This window comes from Myxocyprinus asiaticus, chromosome 37, assembly GCF_019703515.2.
Source record: "Myxocyprinus asiaticus isolate MX2 ecotype Aquarium Trade chromosome 37, UBuf_Myxa_2, whole genome shotgun sequence".
Lineage (NCBI taxonomy): Eukaryota > Metazoa > Chordata > Actinopteri > Cypriniformes > Catostomidae > Myxocyprinus > Myxocyprinus asiaticus.
The window spans coordinates 7,678,191-7,699,984 of record NC_059380.1 but is presented as its reverse complement, the minus strand read 5'-3'; the positions used below and the strand labels follow the sequence as shown (position 1 = coordinate 7,699,984).

The window sequence follows — 21,794 nt, the reverse complement described above, 5'->3', positions numbered from 1 at the left end:
AGGTAAGCGATGATCGACACGATTGGCCGCTTAATTAGCAAAGTGTTTTCAATTTTCACACCTCATACGCCAGCACCACCACATCACATCTCCTCGGCGTCATGATCCCCCGTCAGCGGCGAGGGCTTTTTGGTGGCGCATCCTCCTCCAGTCCCGGGTTTCGGCACCAGTGTAACAGTTTGGGAAAGGAGAAGGCAGGAACCGGATCAACCTTCAACAAGACTTTAATTATAACACAACATCAAACTGAACTGGAACATAATAACACACGTCGACGACACACACAGCTCCATGTCTCTCTCTCTCTCTCTCTCTCTCTCTCTCTGGCATCCCCGACTCCTCCTTTTATCTCTCTCCCGCTGCTTGAGCTACTGAGCGCCAGGCGTGCACCCTCATGGCCTGGCCACACCCTCCTTCTCGTCACAGTGACTTAAGAAATAAATAGATAATTAAGATTATCTTTTTGTAATCACATTTGTGATTACTGGTATTCTTTTCTTGCAGGTGAGAATGCAATCCAAAGGAACAATCCACATACAACCCAATGATCTATCAAAAGGTCTTCACAATTGTAAGTTTGTGTCCCTACAGATGAGATGAACACACAATGAAGAACTAAATGCCACTCTTAAAAAGAATCTGAATTTTTGCCAAAATCTGCTTTAATGTAAAGTTGAGAGACCATGCTATGCATGTATAAATGTTTTCCCTTGATATTCAGTGAACAACACAGTCTGGGTTGCGATGGAGCTATGAGCTGTATTTATATGAAGAGGCTCATCCCTCTTCCGGTCCCTTTGCATCATCAACTGTTAATCCTTATGACCCTTCAGTCTTTGACCTGATCTATTTCACTAAAATCTATTACACAAGTGATTCTTGATATATCTGATTTTTACATTTAACAGATTTTCATTTTGTATCTTCCTACAGTATTGGTTTGTCACACAGTGATCATTGCACATGAGGTACAAAATAAAAGACTTACACTTGCAGTTTTTCTAACAGTAGATCTGGCCATTGCATTTAGGAGCTTAGATGGATAGATGGATAGACGATGAACGGATGGTAGGTAAGTAGATAGATGGATAGATGGACGGAAGTTAAATAGATAGATAGATAGACAGATAGATAGATCCTTAATAACATTAACAAATATGATTACATTATATAATATAACAGATTAATATTGCATTCAAATGCTCTAAAAATACTATAACCAGATATGCAGAACTGTATTACAACAGAAAATCTTGGTTTCAACTATAGGTCGAGCACTACTGGATTTTGCTGAAACAGGTCACTAAGGTGGTGGAAAAGGCAGATAACCGATTAATCGGATGATAGTTTTTAAAATTCAAACTAAAAACAAGAAATACACTTACTTAGTTCAGAAATCTTTATTTTGAAAAGTCCGAGACTTTGACATCCTATATATTCACCAGATTAAGGATTTTGTGTATATAAATGCATATACTGTATATACACTCACTGACCACTTTTTTAGGTACACCTGTACACCTACATATTCATGCAATTATCTAATCAGCCAATCATGTGGCAGCAGTTCAATGCATAAAATCATGCAGATACGGGTTAACAGCTTCAGTTAATGTTCACATCAACCATCAGAATGGGGAAAAAATGTAATCTCAGTAATTTGGACCATGGCATGATTGTTGGTGCCAGATGGGCAGGTTTGAGTATTTCTGTAACTGCTAATCTCCTGGGATTTTCATGCACAACAGTCTCTAGAGAAGGGGTACTCAATTAAAGTTACAAGAGGTCTGGTCTCTAGATTTCCTTCCCAGCAAATGTCCGGACAATAACTTACATGGTGTTAGTAGTCAGAATAGCTATGAAATTACATAAGGAATGCTCTTTTTTTTTTAAATAGAAGGCCTAATTGTAAATTTCCAAGTTGGCAGTAACAGTACTCTGTAAAAGAAGAAAAAAACAGTCTCTTTAAAACTGGGGAAGGATTAGGACATTGGGGCTCCAGAGACAAAGCCAAAGTAGTGCGGTTTTGGGGATCTTCTACCAAAAGATTAAAATATTTCAATGAGTTCATCAATCGAGAGCACTTTGTTATAAATATTAAAAGATCAAATCAACTGTTCATTTTGAAGCTGAATGACAACAGTCCAGGATTTGTGTTTGAATATTTGTAGATACTCAAGGGGCATAGGAGGCCTTGTGGCTCTTAAGAAAATATATTGTTTGGGGGTTCAGGAGTATCCCCTGAGAGAAAATTTTTAACATATAAAATTCTGAATGGGCCATTTTTATATTGTCCTTATAATGAAAATCTACCAATAACAAACAAATGAACAGCACAACAGTGAAGCTTAAAATATTGTTAGCTAAATTCAGGGGTGGACTGGCCATAGGGAGAACCGGGACTTTTCCCGGTGGGCTGGCTGTGAAACGGCAGTGCGATATGCCAAAGGGGGAAAAGGACATATGCAGAAAAGGACAGCGACGGTTTAGCTGGACAGTAAGATTAATTTCAGACACATGAAGTTAAAATCACATGGCTTCATTCTCGTTTTCTGCAGTGTGTTTTACACTGGCCGCCGAGCCAGAGTTTCATATCATGGCTGCCGAGCCAGAGTTTCATGTCATGGCTGCCGGGCCAAAGTTTCACGTCATGGCCGCCAAGCCAGAGTTCGCAGCCAGTTGTCACAGCAACGCTTCAGCCTGCTCCATGCCATGTCACAGCAATGCCTCAGCCTGCTTCATGCCATGTCACAGCAACACCTCAGCCTGCTCCATGCCATTTCACAGCAACACTTCAGCCTGCTCCATGCCATGTCACAGCAATGCCTCAGCCTGCTTCATGCCATGTCACAGCAACGCCTCAGCCTGCTCCATGCCATGTCACAGCAACACTTCAGCCTGCTTCATGCCATGTCACAGCACGCCTGAGCCTGCTCCATGCCACGTCACAGCCACGCCTGAGCCTGCTCCATGCCACGTCACAGCCACGCCTGAGCCTGCTCCACGCCACGTCACAGCCACGCCTGTGTCTGTTCTACGCCATGTCATTGCCATATCTGAACAGTTGGACCTGGAGATGGTTCCCGCCCTTGTACCCACCCTTAGTTCTCCTGAGCAGGCAAGGGGAACTTTCAACCCTCCGACCCCGCCTGGACCCTCCGAGCCCTGGACTCCGCCTTGGCCTGTGGGTCCCTTGACATTGCCTTAGCTCTGCGTTTCCTCGGCTCCACTGCGGTCCTTCAACCTGTTGGCTTTGCTGGGGTCCCTCGTCCCTCTGGCTCCTCCTTGGTCTGTTGGTCACCTGGCTCCACCTTGGCTCTCCGGTCCTCTGGCTGCGCCTTGTCCCTCCGATCTGTCAGCTCCACCGAGGACCTCCTTCCCTATGGCTCCACCTTGGTCCTCAGTACCACCGGCTCCACCTTAGTCTTCCGATCCCCCAACTCCTCCTTGCTCCTCCGAGCCTCCGGTGCCGCCTTGGTCCTCCCTGCCTCCGGCTCCACCCTGGCCCTTCGAGTCTTCGGCTACTCTCCGGGTATCCAGTTCTCCATGGCTCCGCCCCTCGAGCCTCTCACGGCTCTGCCTTCCATGGCTCTGCCCATCGAGCCTCTCATGGCTCCACCCCCCACGGGCTCTGCCCTGATCCCATGCTCCACGCCCTGCCAAGCCATGCCTCAAGACCACCCCCCAGCTCCCTATTGAACTTTGAAATTTATGTCATGTTTTATGTGTTTTGTTCATGTGTTGGTTTGTCGGGAGCTGCCCCTTAGTGTGGTGGATATGTCATGTGTATTTTGTTGATTCATATTTTTCATGTCTTTTATTTTGAAAAGTTTATTTCTAGTTCCTGTTTCATGTCATGTGGTTCCCTTGTCATGTGATTTCATGTTTTCCCTCCATGTTCATGTGTCTTGTTTTCATTGGTTTTTTGTCTCGTTATCTTGTAGAGTTCTCAGTGTTTATTGGTTATCTTTGTCAAGTGTTCTCCCATGTTCATGTATTTAAGCCTCATGTTTTCCTTTGTCCATTGTCAGATATTGTTGAATGTAACTTTGCTTGAGTTTCGTAACATGTCATGTTAATTCAAGTCAAGTCAAATCCATGTTTATGTTTTGTTCATGTTGGTATTTACATTTTTGAGATTTCATGTTTGTAATAAATTGCACTTGGGTTCTTCAATTAATCGTCATCGTCTTCATTATTGCCAGTACCAGCAGCATCGTTACACTCAGAATGGTGCCAAAAACAAAAAAGATCCAGTGAGTGGCAGTTCTACGTATGGAAACGGCTTGTTGATGAGAGATGTTAACAGAGAATGGCCAGAATGGTTCGAGCTGACAGAAAGGCTACGGTAACTCAGATAACCACTTTGTACAATTGTAGTGAGCAGAATAGCATCTCAGAATGCACTACATGTCGAACTTTGAGGCGGATGAGGTACAACAGTAGAAGACCATGTCGGGTTCCACTTCTGTCAGCCAAGAACAGAAAACTGAGGCTGCACTGGGCCTACTATCTGTGTACCTAAGCAGAAATCCATATTTATCAGACCAGGCTATGTTTTTCCAGTCTTTAACTGTCCAGTTTTGGTGAGACTGTGCCAACTGCAGCCTCAGATTTCTGTTCTTGGTTGACAGTAGTGGAGTGTAAGTCCCCCTTGTGCCACCAAAACAGCTCTGACCTGTCGAGGCATGGACTCCACAAGACCTCTGAAGGTGTCCTGTGGTATCTGGCGGCGAGTTACGAGTGGGGCCTCCATGGATCAGACTTGTTGGTCCAGCACATCCCATAGATGCTCAATCGGATTGAGATCTGGGGAATTTGGAGGCCAAGTCAACACCTTGAACACTTCGTCATGTTCCTCAAATCATTCCTGAACAATTTTTGCAGTGTGGCAGGGTGCATTATTCTGCTGAAAGAGGCCACTGCCATCAGGGATTACTGTTGCCATGAAGGAGTGTATGTGGTCTGCAACAATCTTTAGATATGTGGTAAGTGTCAAAGTAACATCCACATGAATGCCAGGACCCAAGGTTTCCCAGCAGAACATTGCCCAGAGCATCACACTGCCTCCGTCCACATGATCTAAAAGAATATGTGATTCATCAGTCCAGGTCACTTTCTTCCACTGCTCCATGGTCCAGTTTTGATGCTCACGTGCCCATTGTAGGTGCTTTCGGCGATGGACAGGGGTCAGCATGGGCACTCTGACTGGTCTGCGGCTACGCAGCCCCATAAGCAGCAAACTGTGATGCACCATGTGTCCTGACACCTTTCTATCATGGCCAGCATTAAGTTTTTCAGCAGTTTGTGCCACAGTAGCTCTTCTGTGGGATCGGACCAGATGGGCTAGCCATCGCTCCCCACGCGCATCAATGAGCCTTGGGTGCCCATGACCCTGTCGCGGGTTCACCGGTTGTCCTTCCTTGGACCACTTTTGGTAGGTACTAAACACTGCATACCGGGAACACCCCACAAGACCTGCCGTTTTGGAGATGCTCTGACTTAGTCATCTAGCCATCACAATTTGGCCCTTGTCAAAGTCACTCAGATCCTTACGCTTGCCCATATTTCCATAAGTCGCTCTAACTTTAGAATCCTCCTATCGGCAACTCAGCATAGATTTTGACGATAGCCCATAGTTCCAAAAAGGAATTATTGGCACCAATTAATCGATAAAACTTAAATATACATCTGTCTACCTCTAGTTTCAACTCCTCTCAAGAGTTTGTTTGCTTCTGTATCTGTTCCTGTACTTTTTTTTATTTATTTATTTTTTCGATCATCTACTAGCAAATGTTGCAAAACCATAAACTGGCAGTAGGCATACTGACACAAACTCCCTGGCATATTCAGTCTTCTCTGAAGCAGGTTAATGGTCACAGATAACTGTGTGACGCACTTGAATGTGTTTTTACCTCAGGCACCCCTCTTACCTGCTCTGCACTGACTGTGGTCATTAAGAGCCTTAGCACAAGTCCAATAATTAGTCCTGAGCCACTAAATAGATCATTGTGAGGAAGTGAGGAAGAGTGGAGATCAAAACAGAAGAGGAGGGAGGGAATAGAGCTTTGGCCACAGAGGGTGAAGGAATGAGTCAGTTAGGAGGGCCATCAAGTATTGCAGCGATTTTGATAACATAAGAAAATGTGAAGGATTTTAACACATGTATATTTATGCATTTTATTTAAACTGGCTTAGGCCTGTCCTGTCGCGATTATTAAATAACCGTCTGATCACGTTTATTTGATCTAACCGCGGTTATTTGAGACAACCACGATTATTTGGCATTCAAATTCCAATCACATTTTATTGACCAAATGAGGGAATTTTAAGCGAATATACTGTACAAATGCCATGAAAGGCACATTTGTCTGTCATTCATTTGAACTCTGAGCGTCACTAAGCCGCACTGCACGGACATCAACCAGCTCCTGTCCTGAATGCATGCTGTCAACAGAGGCTCCCGCCAAACTCCCGCAAAAATATAAACGAACAAGTATAAACTTTGACAGTGAACTCAAAGCACTCCAGTTTCACTTTAAATGATCGTGTAACGGCAAATGTTCCTGGTTGATACACGCTGTGTCAATGACACGCAGTGACAAAGAGGAGATGCACGCTTCCTCTAATTCTGTGGAGTGATGAAATGATGAAACGAAATCTCAGAGGTTTTGCTTCATGAAAAATAAGGGCTCGTTGGTTTAAAAAGGGCATTAAAATAATGTGTGAATGTTAAGTAATTAGGAAAGAAATATTTTACTATTGCATAATATAATATACTGTAATGTGATGTAATATAAATATTATGAAATACAGTATATATAAAAAATTATATTTTATTTTTTATTTTAAAAAATTACAAAATATATTGGTTCAAAAAACAAGTGTAAATGTAATATTGACCAAAACTAAAGAGACATATTTTAAGTATTCAGAAATATTTCAATATTTAAAACATTATATTTCATGTCAAGGTTTTAAAGCTTTAAAAGGAAATCATAGTTTATTCCTATTTTATTATTTGATTTATATACTTCTATATTATATATTATATATTTCTAAGTTAAATACTGTATGTAACAATTACTTCTTAAGGTATATGAAGCACACATGCAGAAAAAGCACACCTTAAAAAAATGACAGTTTATATGGCAATTAATCGTGAAAGCCCTTAACGAGACAATTAAACGTCACAGCCCTAAAACAGGTTAGGTAATCGTCAGCCAAATTTCATAATCGTGACAGCCCTAAACTGGCTTATAGTGCATTTGAGGTATTTTGTTTTATTAATGTTTCCTGGGAATTAAACTCATGATCTTGCCATTGGTAACACTCAGCTCGACCATTAGAGCTACACAGGAAAACATCATTTCCTTTTTCAGTGTTTGGGTCAATTTTAATATGGAGTTAACACACTCAAAAATATCTTAGCCAGTTTTATGTGATTGTGATTATGATGATTTATGTGTTTCAATTTTATAACAAATTCCATCAAATTGAATTGTGTAATTTTTCACAGAATTATATTAATAAAAACTTTTTTTTTTAATGAAATTGAAATACGTAAATCTTAAAATGATTTTTTTTTTGTGTCAGTGTTTCATGTTGAATTCAAGTCGTCATGTTTGTAAATCCTGTTCCCGCCTCCTCCTTTCCCTTAAGCAGAGACGTTTTTCTGTTACACTGGTGCCGAAACCCAGGACTGGAGGAGGACCACGCTGTCCTGGAGACCTCACTGCTGGATCAAGAACGTAATGCCGATGATACACGATCTGGTGGTACTGGAGCGGTTCGTCAGTGGGCTACCGATGTGGTCCGCCAGGTGGTGGAGGGCCCGCTGCTGAGAGTCCAGTGCCATTACCAGGCGTCGCTGACGGAGGAGGTCCAGCTGGCTGAGGACCGGGTGGGCGGCGTGATCGGGAGTTATTTCTTTTTTATTCGCTTCTCTTTTTCTTTTCTCTCTCTTTCTCTCTCTCTCTCTCTCTCTCTCTCTCTCTCTCGGGCTCTCCCACCCTCTTTTCCTCTCCCCTCTCCCTCCCCTCGTTCTACCCAGGTTTTCAGGAGGTGGGGGAAGACCAGCCGGTGGAAGGATGGCCGAAAGGGCAACGCCTCCAGGAAGGGGGGGAGAGTAAGTCAGTCCGGTTGGCCTGAGTCGGGCGTTGGGGGTATGTGACGAGGAGGAGGGCATGGCCGGAACGTAAGGATGGATGCCCGGTGCTGAATCATCCCAGTCAGCTGAGAGAGGGATAAAGAGGAGCCGGAGACACCAGTTCGAGAGAGAGACGCACAAACCTGTGTGTGTCAGTGTTTTATGTTGAATTAAAAGTCTTCATCAGTGTCTTATTAAAAGTCTTGTGAGTGTTAATCCGGTTCCCACCTCCTCCTTTCCCTTGAGAAAGAGATGTTTTCTGTAACAATTAGCTAGGCCTGCTACACCTTAGTAGGTTCACTGGATAAGGTAGCATGGAAAATGTGCTGTATGCTCTTAGAAGTGATTAGCTCAGAGGACTCAGGAGCATTATAAGCACGAAGACCTGAATTCAAATCCCACTTTGACTCTTTCCTCATGCAACTATTCAACCCTTTCCACAGGATATCAAATATGACTGTTTGAATCCCCTTTTCTGATTGCTTGTGTCAAATTATGTGCATTTTTTATGCCAAACACTGTAATTGTAAAAGTTTATGTTTCTTAATGTCATTAATTATTAGGGGTGTTCGATTCCAGAAATTGTGGTCAGTAATATAGGAAATACTCAACGTAGTTATATAGAAATCACTTTATTTTCAGCATAGAGCTGCAGCTGTGACGCTGTAAAAAACGCTTCCAGTGGAAAAGCCCTAGCGAGTCTACAGCTGTAGTTGTTGTGCTGTAGATTTGCATATGGCTTGATCACGCTTGCGATGTGAAACGGGCTTAATGCTTCCCATCAGCTTGTATTTAGCATGCTAACATTCACGGTCACTAGCTGTCTAAAGAAATAAAAGATTCATCTGAGTTACTTTGACATGTTTAATATTGTTGGGTTTACCTAATTCAATTAGGTTCCCACTTGAGTTGAGATTGCATAGCAGTTTTAAGTTATTAAACTTCTGTAACTCATTTCAAACATGTGGAACCACTGTCCATGATTAACATACATACTAAGTGAACATATTTGTCAAGCTTCGTTGCTATTGATTACCTCATTCATTGGTGCAAAAAAATAAAAAATACAAAATAAATACTGGTAGAGTAGCTGCTCACATTTGCTGTTCTCTGCTAGATGGCATCATATGTATAGTATATATACTATATATTTTGATATATATTCTAGATATGTAAATATAACATTAATTTTCAAACAGTTGTCTGATCGTAAATGTACAGAATTTGTACATTTGTACATTTTCTATGCTTATTTGGGGGTCTGGAAGAATTTGGAAGTGATTTGCAAACTGCAGTGTTCAAAATATTAATTACTTCTTTATTATCTATAAATTGTTGCAGTGTTGATGTGAGCTTGTATCAAAAATAACATATGTGCAAATGTTTTTTAATGTATAACATAAATAAATTTCTATTTTAACTTGTATATAGCTGTCTACTTAAGGTTGTCCAATCAAAATGCAGAACAGGAATTAACATTAATTAATATACACTGAACAGTCATCAAAATTGTGCATTTCTGTAAATGAATAAAGGCTACATGTTGGAAATATATATATGAAGAAACGTCCTCTCACTTTCAAATTAACATGTGTAAATATTTGTAGGAACATAAAAAGATTCAACAACTGAGACATAAACTGAACAAGTTTCACAGACATGTGACTAACAGAAATGGAATAATGTGTCCCTGAACAAAGGGGGGCGGGGGGGGGGGGTACTGATCAACCAGATACTGACTAACAGTCAGTATCTGGTGTGGCCACCAGCTGCATTAAGTACTGCAGTGCATCTCCTCCTCATGGACTACACCAGATTTGCCAAATCTTGCTGCGAGATGTTACCCCACTCTTCCACCAAGGCACTTGCAAGTTCCCGGACGTTTCTGGGGGGAATGGCCCTAGCCCTCACCCTCCGATCCAACAGGTCCCAGACGTGCTCAATGGGATTGAGATCCGGGCTCTTCACTGGCCATGGCAGAACGAGCAGTATGGCTGGTGGAATTGTCATGCTGGAGGGTCATGTCAGGATGAACCTGCAGGAAGGGCACTACATGAGGGAGGAGGATGTCGTCTTCCCTGGAACGCACAGCGTTGAGATTGCCTGCAATGACAACAAGCTCAGTCTGATGATGCTGTGACACACCGCCCCAGACCATGACGGACCTTCCACCTCCAAATCGATCCACTCAAGAGTACAGGCCTCGGTGTAACGCTCATTCCTTCGATGATAAACGCGAGTCTGACCATCACCCCTGGTGAGACAAAACCACGACTCGTCAGTGAAGAGCACTTTTTGCCAGTCCTGTCTGGTCCAGCGAAGGTTGGTTTGTGCCCATAGGTGAAGTTGTTGCCGGTGATGTCTGGTAAGGACCTGCCTTACAACAGGCCTACAAGCCCTCAGTCCAGCCTCTCTCAGCCTATTGCAGACAGTCTGAGCACTGATGGAGGGATTGTGCATTCCTGGTGTAACTTGGGCAGTTGTTATTGCCATCCTGTACCTATCCCGCAGGTGTGATATTCGGATGTACCGATCCTGTGCAGGTGTTGTTACACGTGGTCCGCCACTGCCAGGATGATCAGCTGTCCTTCCTGTCTCCCTGTAGCACTGTCTTAGGTGTCTCACAGTACGGACATTGCAATTTATTGCCCTGACCATATCTGCAGTCCTCATGCCTCCATGCAGCATGCCTAAGGCACGTTCACGCAGATGAGCAGGGACTCTGGGCATCTTTCTTTTGGTGTTTTTCTGAGTCAGTAGAAAGGTCTCTTTTGTGTCCTAAGTTTTTATAACTGTGACCTTAATTGTAAGCACTTATTGTCTTAACGACCGTTCCACAGGTGCATGTTCATTAATTGTTTATGGTTCATTGAACAAGAATGGAAAACATTGTTTAAACCCTTTGAAATAAAGAACTGTAAAGTTATTTGTATTTTTACAAAATTATCTTTAAAATACAGTGTCCTGAAAAAGGGAGTTCATATATAAATATATATAGCCAAATCAAGCAAATACTTCAAAACAAGGGAGAAAAATCTGTGAACTCATCAATAATTACTTTTATTAGAAATGTATGATTATTTTGCCTATATAAGACAATGGACATTCCAATGTGTCTTACATGCATTAGCAGAAAAATAAATAAATATGCAATGAAATTAAAAGAGCTGATAAGCAGAATTTCACTGCAAGATTATTACTTTAAGTTTATTGAAAGTTGCTTATATGCTGACAGTTTAATTTGCTAACCCAGATTAGTAGTCTATACAGTATTATTATCTTCTCTGTACATGTAGAGGTATGATGAAGTCCATCTATAAGCTGCAGACTTCTTGGACCATTCACCTTCCAACAGTCATTTTCTCTCGTCTCTTACTCAAGAGCCATCTAGAGTTGAGTAAGGACAATCCAACTGTTGAGTATTTAAGACACTTCACAAAGGCCATTATTCCAGGCACAAAACTGGAGATAATACAATGGGAAGCAGATTAAAGAGGGGTTAAATGCAAATGATTAGCTGCTTTATCTGCATTGTGAGGCAGATTAACTGCCACTGTTAACACAGCACCAAACTGCAGGGTGAAAGAGATGATCCGAATTAATCAGGTTTTGTGTTGGAAATGAGATTAAGAGAAGTGTGTACATCAAATCCTTCCATTAAAAGAACTGATGTCACTTTGCTTAAATTAGTTCACATTTGCTATATAGTCTAGTAAAAAAAAAAAAAAAAAAAAATTGTTAATAATGTTGACAAAACAATTTTGAACAGCACACTATATAGTAAATGTGAACTAATTTAAGCAAAATAAAGTCAGGCCCATGGGTGGGGTCAATGAGCATCAACAGGATTTATAAGACCATTTGAGAGGAGCACAATGATATCTTTTGGATCCCTATAAAAAAGGGATCACTCTGCAATAGTTTGAGGGAGACTTCATCCTTTGATTATCGAAGAGCAAATAGCCATTTTTTATTTTGCAATGCTGCAGTAATCTAACTATTGCTTGCACAGTTCAGTTCAAGAAACTCAGATCTCACTTTAACTATATTCTTGTGAACCTTGCATTTTCCAACCTGTTTGTGTCAGTTTTCGGCTCCTCATTCGACTGCTTCTGGCAGAAGTACTTTATCCTCCAGCGCTAGATGGCGCCATTGAACAAGGTCGTTAGACTCAATTTCGAGTCTTTATTGAAACTGATATGTGACACCTCTATCATTTTGTGTCACTTTGCCTCAGAATCACTGTGATTATATCCTGGCAAAGGCCTGGAGTAGTAACATAGTAATTATATCATTAGAAATCAGAGACTTCCCTTCTTACTATGGTGTATAGAACACACAACATGTGTTTCTGGCAGGGCCGTAGCTAGTGGGGTGAAAGGTGGGAACAATTTTAGGGGCCCAAAGATCCAAGGGGGCCTACAACAAATTTTTAATTGTATTTTTTAATAGGTAAGGGGCACAAAGCAATATGGAGTCAGGGGCCCCAGAATTCCTGGCTACGGCTCTGTTTCTGGGTCAAAGTGACTCAAAATAATGGAGCAGATCACATTCATATATATATATATACAGCCCTGGAAAAAATAAGAGACCACTGCAAAATGATCAGTTTTTCTGGATTTACTATTTATAGGTATGTGTTTGATTAAAATTAGCATTTTGTGTTTCATTCTATAAAGTACTGACAACATTTCTCCCAAATTCCAAATAAAAATATTGTCATTTAGAGCAATTATTTGCAGAAAATGACAAATGGTCAAAATAACAAAAAAGATGCAGTGTTTACAGACCTTGAATAATGCAAAGAAAACAAGTTCATATTCATTTTTAAACAACACAATACTAATGTTTTAACTTAGGAAGAGTTCAGAAATCAATATTTGGTGGAATAACCCTGATTTTCAATCACTGCTTTCATGCGTCTTGGCATGCTCTCTACCAGTCTTTCACATCGCTGTTGGGTGACTTTATGCCACTCCTGGTGCAAAAATTCAAGCAGCTCGGCTTTGTTTGATGGCTTGTGACCATCCATCTTCCTCTTGATCACATTTCAGAGGTTTTCAATGTGGTTCAGGTCTGGAGATTGGGCTGGCCATGACAGGGTCTTCATCCGGGACGCTCTTGTCAGCACGACAATGACCCTATGCACAAGGCCAAGTTGACCCTCCAGTGGTTACAGCAGAAAAAGGTGAAGGTTCTAGAGTGGCCATCACAGTCTCCTGACCTTAATATCATCGAGCCACTCTAGGGAGATCTCACACGTGCGGTTCATGCAAGACGACCAAAGACTTTGCATGACCTGGAGGCATTTTGCCAAGACGAATGGGCAGCTATACCACCTGCAAGAATTTGGGGCCTCATAGACAACTATTACAAAAGACTGCACGCTGTCATTGATGCTAAAGGGGGCAATACACAGTATTAAGAACTAAGGGTATGCAGACTTTTGAACAGGGGTCATTTCATTTTTTTCTTTGTTGCCATGTTTTGTTTTATGATTGTGCCATTCTGTTATAACCTACAGTTGAATATGAATCCCATAAGAAATAAAAGAAATGTGTTTTGCCTGCTCACTCATGTTACTTCAAAACAAGGGAGAAAAATCTGTGAACTCATCAATAATTACTTTTATTAGAAATTTATGATTATTTTGCCTATATAAGACAATGGACATTCCAATGTGTCTTACATGCATTAGCAGAAAAATAAATAAATATGCAGTGAAATTAAAAAGCTGATAAGCAGAATTTCACTGCAAGATTATTACTTTAAGTTTATTGAAAGTTGCTTATATGCAGACAGTTTAATTTGCTAACCCAAATTAGTAGCCTATACAGTATTATTATCTTCTCTGTACATGTAGAGGTATGATGAAGTCCATCTATAAGCTGCAGACTTCTTGGACCATTCACCTTCCAACAGTATTTTTCTCATCTCTTACTCAAGAGCCATCTAGAGTTGAGTAAGGACAATCCAACTGTTGAGTATTTAAGACACTTCACAAAGGCCATTATTCCAGGCACAAAACTGGAGACAATACAACAGGAAGCAGATTAAAGAGGGGTTAAATGCAAGTGATTAGCTGCTTTATCTGCATTGTGAGGCAGATTAACTGCCACCGTTAACACAGCACCAAACTGCAGGGTGAAAGAGATGATCCGAATTAATCAGGTTTTGTGTTGGAAATGAGATTAAGAGAAGTGTGTGTCTTGCATTGCGCAAATGTAGTCATATGTGTGCCATTGGATCCATATGTTGTGTATGTGTGTACATGCACAAAATTAGGCGTGTTTGGTAGATAACAACATACCTCAAATCCTTCCAATAAGACCATTTGGGAGGAGCACAATGATATCTTTTGGATCCCTATAAAAGAGGGATCACTCTGCAATAGTTTGAGGGAGACTTCATCCGTTGATCACCGAGAGCAAATAGCCAATTTTTACTTTGCAATGCTGCAGTAATCCGCAAAAGGAAATAGCACACTTGATTTAAGCTTCAAAACATTGCAGAATTTCAAGCAAGATGAGGAAAGCACAGCCGGAGTTTCAAGAAGACTTCCACATCCCTATCCCTTTAGACACCAACAACATCACAGCACTCAGCCCTTTTCTGGTCCCCCAGGACCACTTGGGACACCATGGCGTATTTATGATCATGACTGTCTTTATGTTCTTCCTTTTCGTTGCAGGAACTGGAATCAACGCCCTAACCATTGCTTGCACAGTTCAATTCAAGAAACTCAGATCTCACTTTAACTATATTCTTGTGAATCTTGCATTTTCCAATCTGTTTGTGTCACTTTTCGGCTCCTCGGTAGCATTCTACTGCTTCTGGCAGAAGTACTTTATCTTCGGGCCACTGGGATGTAAAATTGAGGGCTTCGCTTCAACACTTGGAGGTATTATGCAACATGCATCAACATCATTGTGAATGCTTCTGTGTTAGCCTGTTGTAAAATATTTTATTCAAATAACAATTAAATACCCAAAAACTAATCGTTACATGTAGTGAAAAAGAAGCGTTTCATTTGTTAAATTCCACACCTAATCCAATTCATTCTTGTCCTGGTTTGAATCAAAAAGAGATAAATGCTCAAAGTTTGTCTTTTCACTCCCTCTCTCTCTCTGTTACTGCAGGAATGGTGAGTTTGTGGTCTCTTGCTGTGGTGGCAGTTGAAAGATGGCTGGTCATTTGCAAACCCCTTGGAAACTTTACCTTCAAGACCACTCATGCCATCATTGGCTGTATCCTTCCTTGGTGTGGTGCATTGGCAGCCTCCCTCCCTCCACTGTTTGGATGGAGCCGGTAAGTCACCAGAACCAAATATAAATATAAATGGCACTGAAACTGAATTCCCTAAATTGCCTCCAGTGAACTTGAATATAATCAACAACTAGCTCCCTTTTGTTTAACTCCTATAGGGCCATTCCCACTGGCGGTACTAGAGCCCGTTTTTTGGTAGTTTTTCCCAGGTCTAGTGCTTTTCGTTGCTTTTGCACCTAAGGAGCTATAATTCCTCAAAGCTGTTTTAGGGGACATTTTTAGCTCCTACTCCAGGGTAGATACTTTTGGGGCATACAGGAACTGTGGGACTGTGGGAGGTGCTGCAGCCTGTGACTGGTCAAAATCCTGCATTAAGAAAGGAGAGGAGCTCCACAGCCACTGTTAGTAAACAAACTAGCTTCTAGCCTGCTATTCAGAGGATTGCGCTAATTTTACAGTTCCCTTAACAGAAATAGCATATAACAAACAAAGTATCCAAAGAGAATCACCCGTTTGTGTGTGTGTGTGTGTGTGTGTGTGTGTGTGTGTGTGTGTGTGACTTAATCAAGTTTTCATCGCATCTGAACTGTGACTATACAGATAATAAAGTGATTTCTGGATTACTACATCGACTTTTTCCTGGGATGATGGATATAAATAATCAGATATTTATCAAGAGTGGGTAATTGAACTTTATTATACACTAAACAGTCATTAAATCTAGTTTACATGAGGGAAGTATTATCTGTTACTGCATGGTTAACTTGCATCAAGACGTCTTTTTTAAGTCAGTGAGTGAGTATTTCAGTACAGTAATTTTATTCTGAGTCAAAAAAGCATTTATTGTAAAAGATTGAGTTGATAAATAGGATTATAGTGCAGAAAAAAGCTGCATCTGGAAACTGGAAAATGCTGCCTTTGGAGGCTGTATAAGGGTGGATGAATGTAGGATGATATAAGGTGCTTTTTAAACTGTTCAGATAGTTCCATTCATCCAAAAACACTGTTGTGTAACCCATTAACTGATAGGGCCGCTGCCTACGTTTTCCGATGCAGCCACAGTTCGTATAAAACAGCCCTAAACAAACAAAAATGTAACTCCGTTTCTGGCATCCTCCATCGGTGTCGTTGATTTTGTTGGTGTTGCTATTGAAAAGTGTGGGCAAATAACGTCAGAAATAAAATGGTAAATAATAGATGACGTCACTATGGTGGGGAAAAGTCTCCTTGGGTGTTCCGTTCCTCGTAAGAGTTCTCATCTAGAAAGTTACTGAGGGAAAAGCACCAGGACTGTAGGTGGGAAAGGGTCTTATATAATTAGTTCTAGAAAGGAGGTCTTTCTTATTGTAATTACAGTGTTTGTGGAGTTGTCACAATGCCTCAGTGAGGTCTGTTTTACAGGTACATACCTGAAGGTTTGCAGTGCTCTTGTGGTCCTGACTGGTACACAACTGGGAACAAGTACAACAATGAGTCCTACGTCATGTTCTTGTTCTGCTTTTGCTTCGCGGTTCCCCTCAGCTGCATTGTGTTCTGTTATGGTCAGCTACTCATCACACTCAAAACAGTGAGTACAATTTGCAATGCTCATTCTTTCAATTCTTTATTTTAATACAATATATAATCACATAAAGCCAATCATAACAACAGTATCCCTAACTCAACTGATAAAATCCCTAGCCATTTATTGTGCATTTGTTAAATGAATAAATGTGTTTAAATTAATATTTTGGGTTCAATTCAAGTTAAGATCAGTTGACAGCATTTGTGACATGTTGATTTCCACAAAAATGAATTTCAACTTGTCCCTCCTTTAAAAGATAAATAAATAAAAGCACGACTATAGAGTCACTTACAGTGGAAGTAAAAAAAAAAAAATGAAATGTGAAAAATGACTGTAAAGACAGCAATTTAAACAACTTAAACAATCTTAAACAATACATGAATTATAACAGAAGAATGAATGTAAGTGCTTGTATAAAATTAAAAGCTTCACAGTTCTGCTTATAAGCCCTCTAAAAATTGGCCTCATTCACTTCCATTGAAAGTCACTCACCATAAACTTGATTTTTGCTTCTTCTTTTTTTTTTTTAATGGAAGGACGAATTAAAAGTATTTTTGTGATAATCAGCATTATGGCACAAATGGTGTCGAATGAGCCTAACTGGTATTGGACCCAAAATAATCCTTTGAAAAATGCCTTGGGACACACATTGAGGTATTGCCAGGGTTCCGACAGTCATGGAAAACCTGGAAATATCAGGAGATTAAAAATGTTTTGATTTCCAGGCCTGGAGAAGTCATGGAATTTAACGACATATTCTCATGATGACTTATAATAATTTGTACAAGATGGTGAAATCATAAGATATTGGCTCATACAAAAAGGTACGAACAATCAACAAAAAGAAATTCGAATCGATAAAACACAGAGATCAAATTTTAGCCAGCGTCCTATCCATCACTTTATTTTAGGAAAGGAAACGTCTGTCAACAAATTTGATTACCCATTGCATTTACAGTATGTATGCAATACGAATGTATGTCAGTAACCTGTAGTAGGCCAACGCTTCCCTAGAAGGTTTTCTTTCTTCTGTGATGCACAAAAGTTATTTTACTATTAAAATCATGGTTAGGTTTAGAGTTTGAATAAAGGGTTAGAAATTGTGGTTAGGTTTAGGCTTGTGTTAGGTGTTAAACTTAAAGGAATGTTCCGGGGTCAACACAAGTTAAGCTCAATTGACAGCATTTGTGGGATAATATTGATTACCACAAAAATGTATTTCGACTCGTCCCTCCTTTTTAAAAAAAAAAAAAAAAAAGCAAAAACTGAGGTTACAGTGAGGCTCTTACAATGGAAGTCAATGGGGCCAATTCATAAACATTAAAATACTCACTATTTCAAAAGTATAGCCACAAGACGTAAACAATATGTGAAAACATGATTTTAGTGTGATAAAATCACTTACTAACTTTTTCTGTGTAAAGTTATCGCCAATTTTACAACTTCGTTGCCATGACAACCCTAATGTCAACAAACCCTAAAACACAAAAAAAGATTTAAAAATGGTGATTTAAACAACTCAAATAATCCACAATTAATTTTTTTTTTTTTACAGAATAATCAACGTGTTTTTATAAGATTATAAGCTTCACATTTCTGCTTTTAAACCCTCCAAAAATGTACCCCATTGACTTCCATTTAAAGTGCCTCACTGTAACCTCAATTTTTGCTTTTTTTAAAGAAAATGAGGGACATACATTTTTGTGTTAATCAACATTATGCCACAAATGCTGTTGATTGAGTATTGAACCTGGAATATTCCTTTAATTTAAAAGAATTGTTATAACAATAGTTATAACTGCTCACCAGATGGAGAGGACAGACAATATATGGGTTAGTGCGGTGTTGCCAGTTGCTCTAATATCCCCTGCATGTCCACTAGGCGGCCAAAGCTCAAGCAGATTCAGCTTCAACCCAGAAGGCCGAAAGGGAGGTGACAAAGATGGTTGTGGTGATGGTGTTTGGCTTCTTAGTGTGCTGGGGACCATATGCGAGCTTTTCTCTGTGGATGATTTCCCACCGCGGTGAAGTATTTGACCTGAGATTGGCAACCATCCCATCCTGCCTTAGCAAAGCCTCTTCAGTGTACAACCCTGTCATCTACGTCTTAATGAACAAACAGGTAGAACTAGATTGTTGAAGCTTGTCCCTCCCAAATGCCATATTTACACTAACAATCAAAAAAACTAATTCCTCTAAGTAATATGTGCTGCTATTTTTCTCTCTTTTCAATTTGAAACCCAGTTCCGCTCTTGTATGATGAAAATGGTCTGTGGCAAGAATATTGAGGAAGATGAGTCCTCTTCTTCATCTCAAGTCACCCAGGTCTCCTCTGTTGCACCAGAGAAATAAACCCATTGTTGATGTAACCTCATACTGTGGACATAACCACTCCGGCAGTGAAAATTATTATTACAATGATTGTAAATAATAAACATAAGCCCCATAGGAATTTTTGCTTTCAATGACAACATTTTTTAACTTAGACTTGGCTTGCTATATATGTAGAATGAGTAGATATACATTATTATAATTAAAAATTTAAAATAAATGCAAAGAAAGAAATGTTGTTATATTTATGAGTTGAAGTGTAGTAAACATAAATTACAATTATTTATATTATACTGTATATGTTACATTCATCTTATATCATCCCATATTTAACAGATCGCTATGATGTAATAATTTTTCAACAAATGAACCATAAAAACAGACAAGCATCTTATATTTCAGACTGTAATCAGGTATGTACTGTAGTCCTTCACAGCAAAATTACACCCAGGCAAGACATCCAGGAATGGTCTAAAAAGACAAGTAAAAATAAATAAATATTGAACTGCATTGAACAGCTGCACAAATAAATAATGAATAACACTTTCATGCACAGTGGTTCAATGAAAAAGAAAGCTCACAAATGCTCATATTGATTATATGAGGATGCATGCTTACCCTAACTTCTTTTACTTCACCAAACCAAAGAGAATAGAGAAACAAGAAAGAATATAAAGTAAGTTTTTCTCATTCCCAAAGCATCAGAAAACAATGTCATCATGAACAAGATAAACTTAGTCTAGAAATGAGAAAGTCTAGAAATTAAACCACAAATGATGTTAGAGCAACAAGGAGCAGTGAAATCAAACTTTGCTCATGTTAAATTAACATCAATTATATGGATTAATTCTGTTTAAATTGTAAAAATCGTAAAAAAAAACATTCAATTTAAAATACCATGAGCAGTTGTCCAATGGCAGACCATGCGAGACCAAACTTAAGTTATTATCTTGAGTTTGCGTTGAAAATTCAGGTGTATATCCGAGTTCTGCTAGTAGTGAACTTTTGCCAATGACGAATAGTTCAGAACTAGCGGAATTCCAGACATACGACTGATTGACTGAGTGCTGCCCCATGCTTTAGCTGAAAACACTTGCAGAAAACATGCTTTTTAACTACATCTCTGGATATGTTTGTGATCTACATTGTGATAGCGACAGAAGAAAAATTCTCAAAAGAGACCCTTAATTCTCTTTCCAACCAAAGCATTAATCACAACAATCAAATACACTTAAACTCATTTGAATAAACTTCAGTTTCAGTGTAAAAGAGGACATTAAAAATCCCAATTAACAAATACACATAAACATATAAATATCAGCACCATTCTCTTCTGTGTGTCATATTTCTGTCCCTAAAGAATTAAATCATCACATTATCTTTCTTCATTTACAAAGACAGGAATATCAAACAACTGAACGAATAAATAAAATAAAAAGTTTACAGACTGCTCTTGTTCTTCATGTCGACTCCATCGTCACCCTGGTTTGGTCTCTTCACGTCCTAGTGTTCACTTCCTCCTGCTCCACTTTGTTACAGCAGACGAAGTAGCTGATGACTGGAAAAAAGCAGTCTATTGTCCAAAACGGGGAGAGATTAAAACTGACCTCATCAAGATTTTCAGATAAACCCTGCTTTCCCTAAACTGAACCATCAATCCATTTGGATTAGGAAGGTTTGGGCTGCATCCTTGTCAGTACTAATTAGGATCTTGTGTGAAGGGTACATGGGTACCCCGGTTGTCCCAGTAAGCTGATTTGGACTTGGACTCTAACCTACATATCTGTCTTACAGTTACCCACTGCATAACGGACATTTGAGCAAAACTGTGTCACATTTGTTTTAAACGGACATGAGTGAATGTCAATGATTGACTAAGTGTTGTTGTGTGTGAGCTGGATGGCACAGTGTTTAAAGTGACATCAATTTGACTGAAAAAAGAAAGAAAATTCTTTATTAGAAAGAAAAGATAGAAACACTTTATTGAATAAGACTTGACATGGCCTACAATAAAAATAAAGGTCCTTTAATGATATTAATAGTTGAATTTAGTACCATATACACCTAAAAAAAAACATTTTATGCTGAAATGGTACTTGTGTTAGAACAGAACAGAATAGAATAGAATAGAATAGAATTAGGGCCCATGGAAATAACTTGTAGGTATGTGAAAATAATTCATCGTCTATGCAACATACTGTTCATGGGACAGTGTGGGAATGTGCAAATGTATGGTACTATGTGCAATGTCCTAAACAATACCATGTACAATATACAATACAATTATACAAAGTATTTTACTTTTGAAATAGGCTGCTGTCCAAAAAGCAGAGCAGCAAAACGATTTCCAATAGTTTCCAATAGATTTCCACTATTGTTACAAGGCCAAAGAACTCAAATCTATTGATATTCAGAATCATGTTTCTTATGAATGTACACTATGTACAAATTCTACATTTTTTTGTAAGAATTATCTCATGCATC

General features: G+C 39.6%; 1 protein-coding gene across 1 annotated transcript; it reads left to right on the top strand.

Annotated features, from left to right (window-relative positions):
- Positions 1 to 14,552: 14,552 nt before the first annotated feature.
- On the top strand, positions 14,553 to 19,532 carry LOC127427740 (blue-sensitive opsin-like). Its single transcript, XM_051675530.1, has 5 exons — positions 14,553 to 15,050; positions 15,289 to 15,457; positions 16,817 to 16,982; positions 18,862 to 19,101; positions 19,224 to 19,532. Exons 1-5 carry the CDS (start codon positions 14,675 to 14,677, stop codon positions 19,329 to 19,331), a joined length of 1,059 nt encoding a protein of 352 aa, XP_051531490.1. The 5' UTR covers positions 14,553 to 14,674; the 3' UTR covers positions 19,332 to 19,532.
- Positions 19,533 to 21,794: the final 2,262 nt, after the last annotated feature.

Excerpts from the sequence above, each read along its gene's own strand:
- LOC127427740 (XM_051675530.1), top strand. The coding sequence starts at position 14,675 with ATGAGGAAAGCACAGCCGGAGTTTCAAGAAGACTTCCACATCCCTATC. Across the intron at positions 15,051-15,288 it reads CTTCGCTTCAACACTTGGAG|GAATGGTGAGTTTGTGGTCT; the intron begins GTATTATGCAAC and ends CTGTTACTGCAG. Across the intron at positions 16,983-18,861 it reads TACTCATCACACTCAAAACA|GCGGCCAAAGCTCAAGCAGA; the intron begins GTGAGTACAATT and ends CATGTCCACTAG.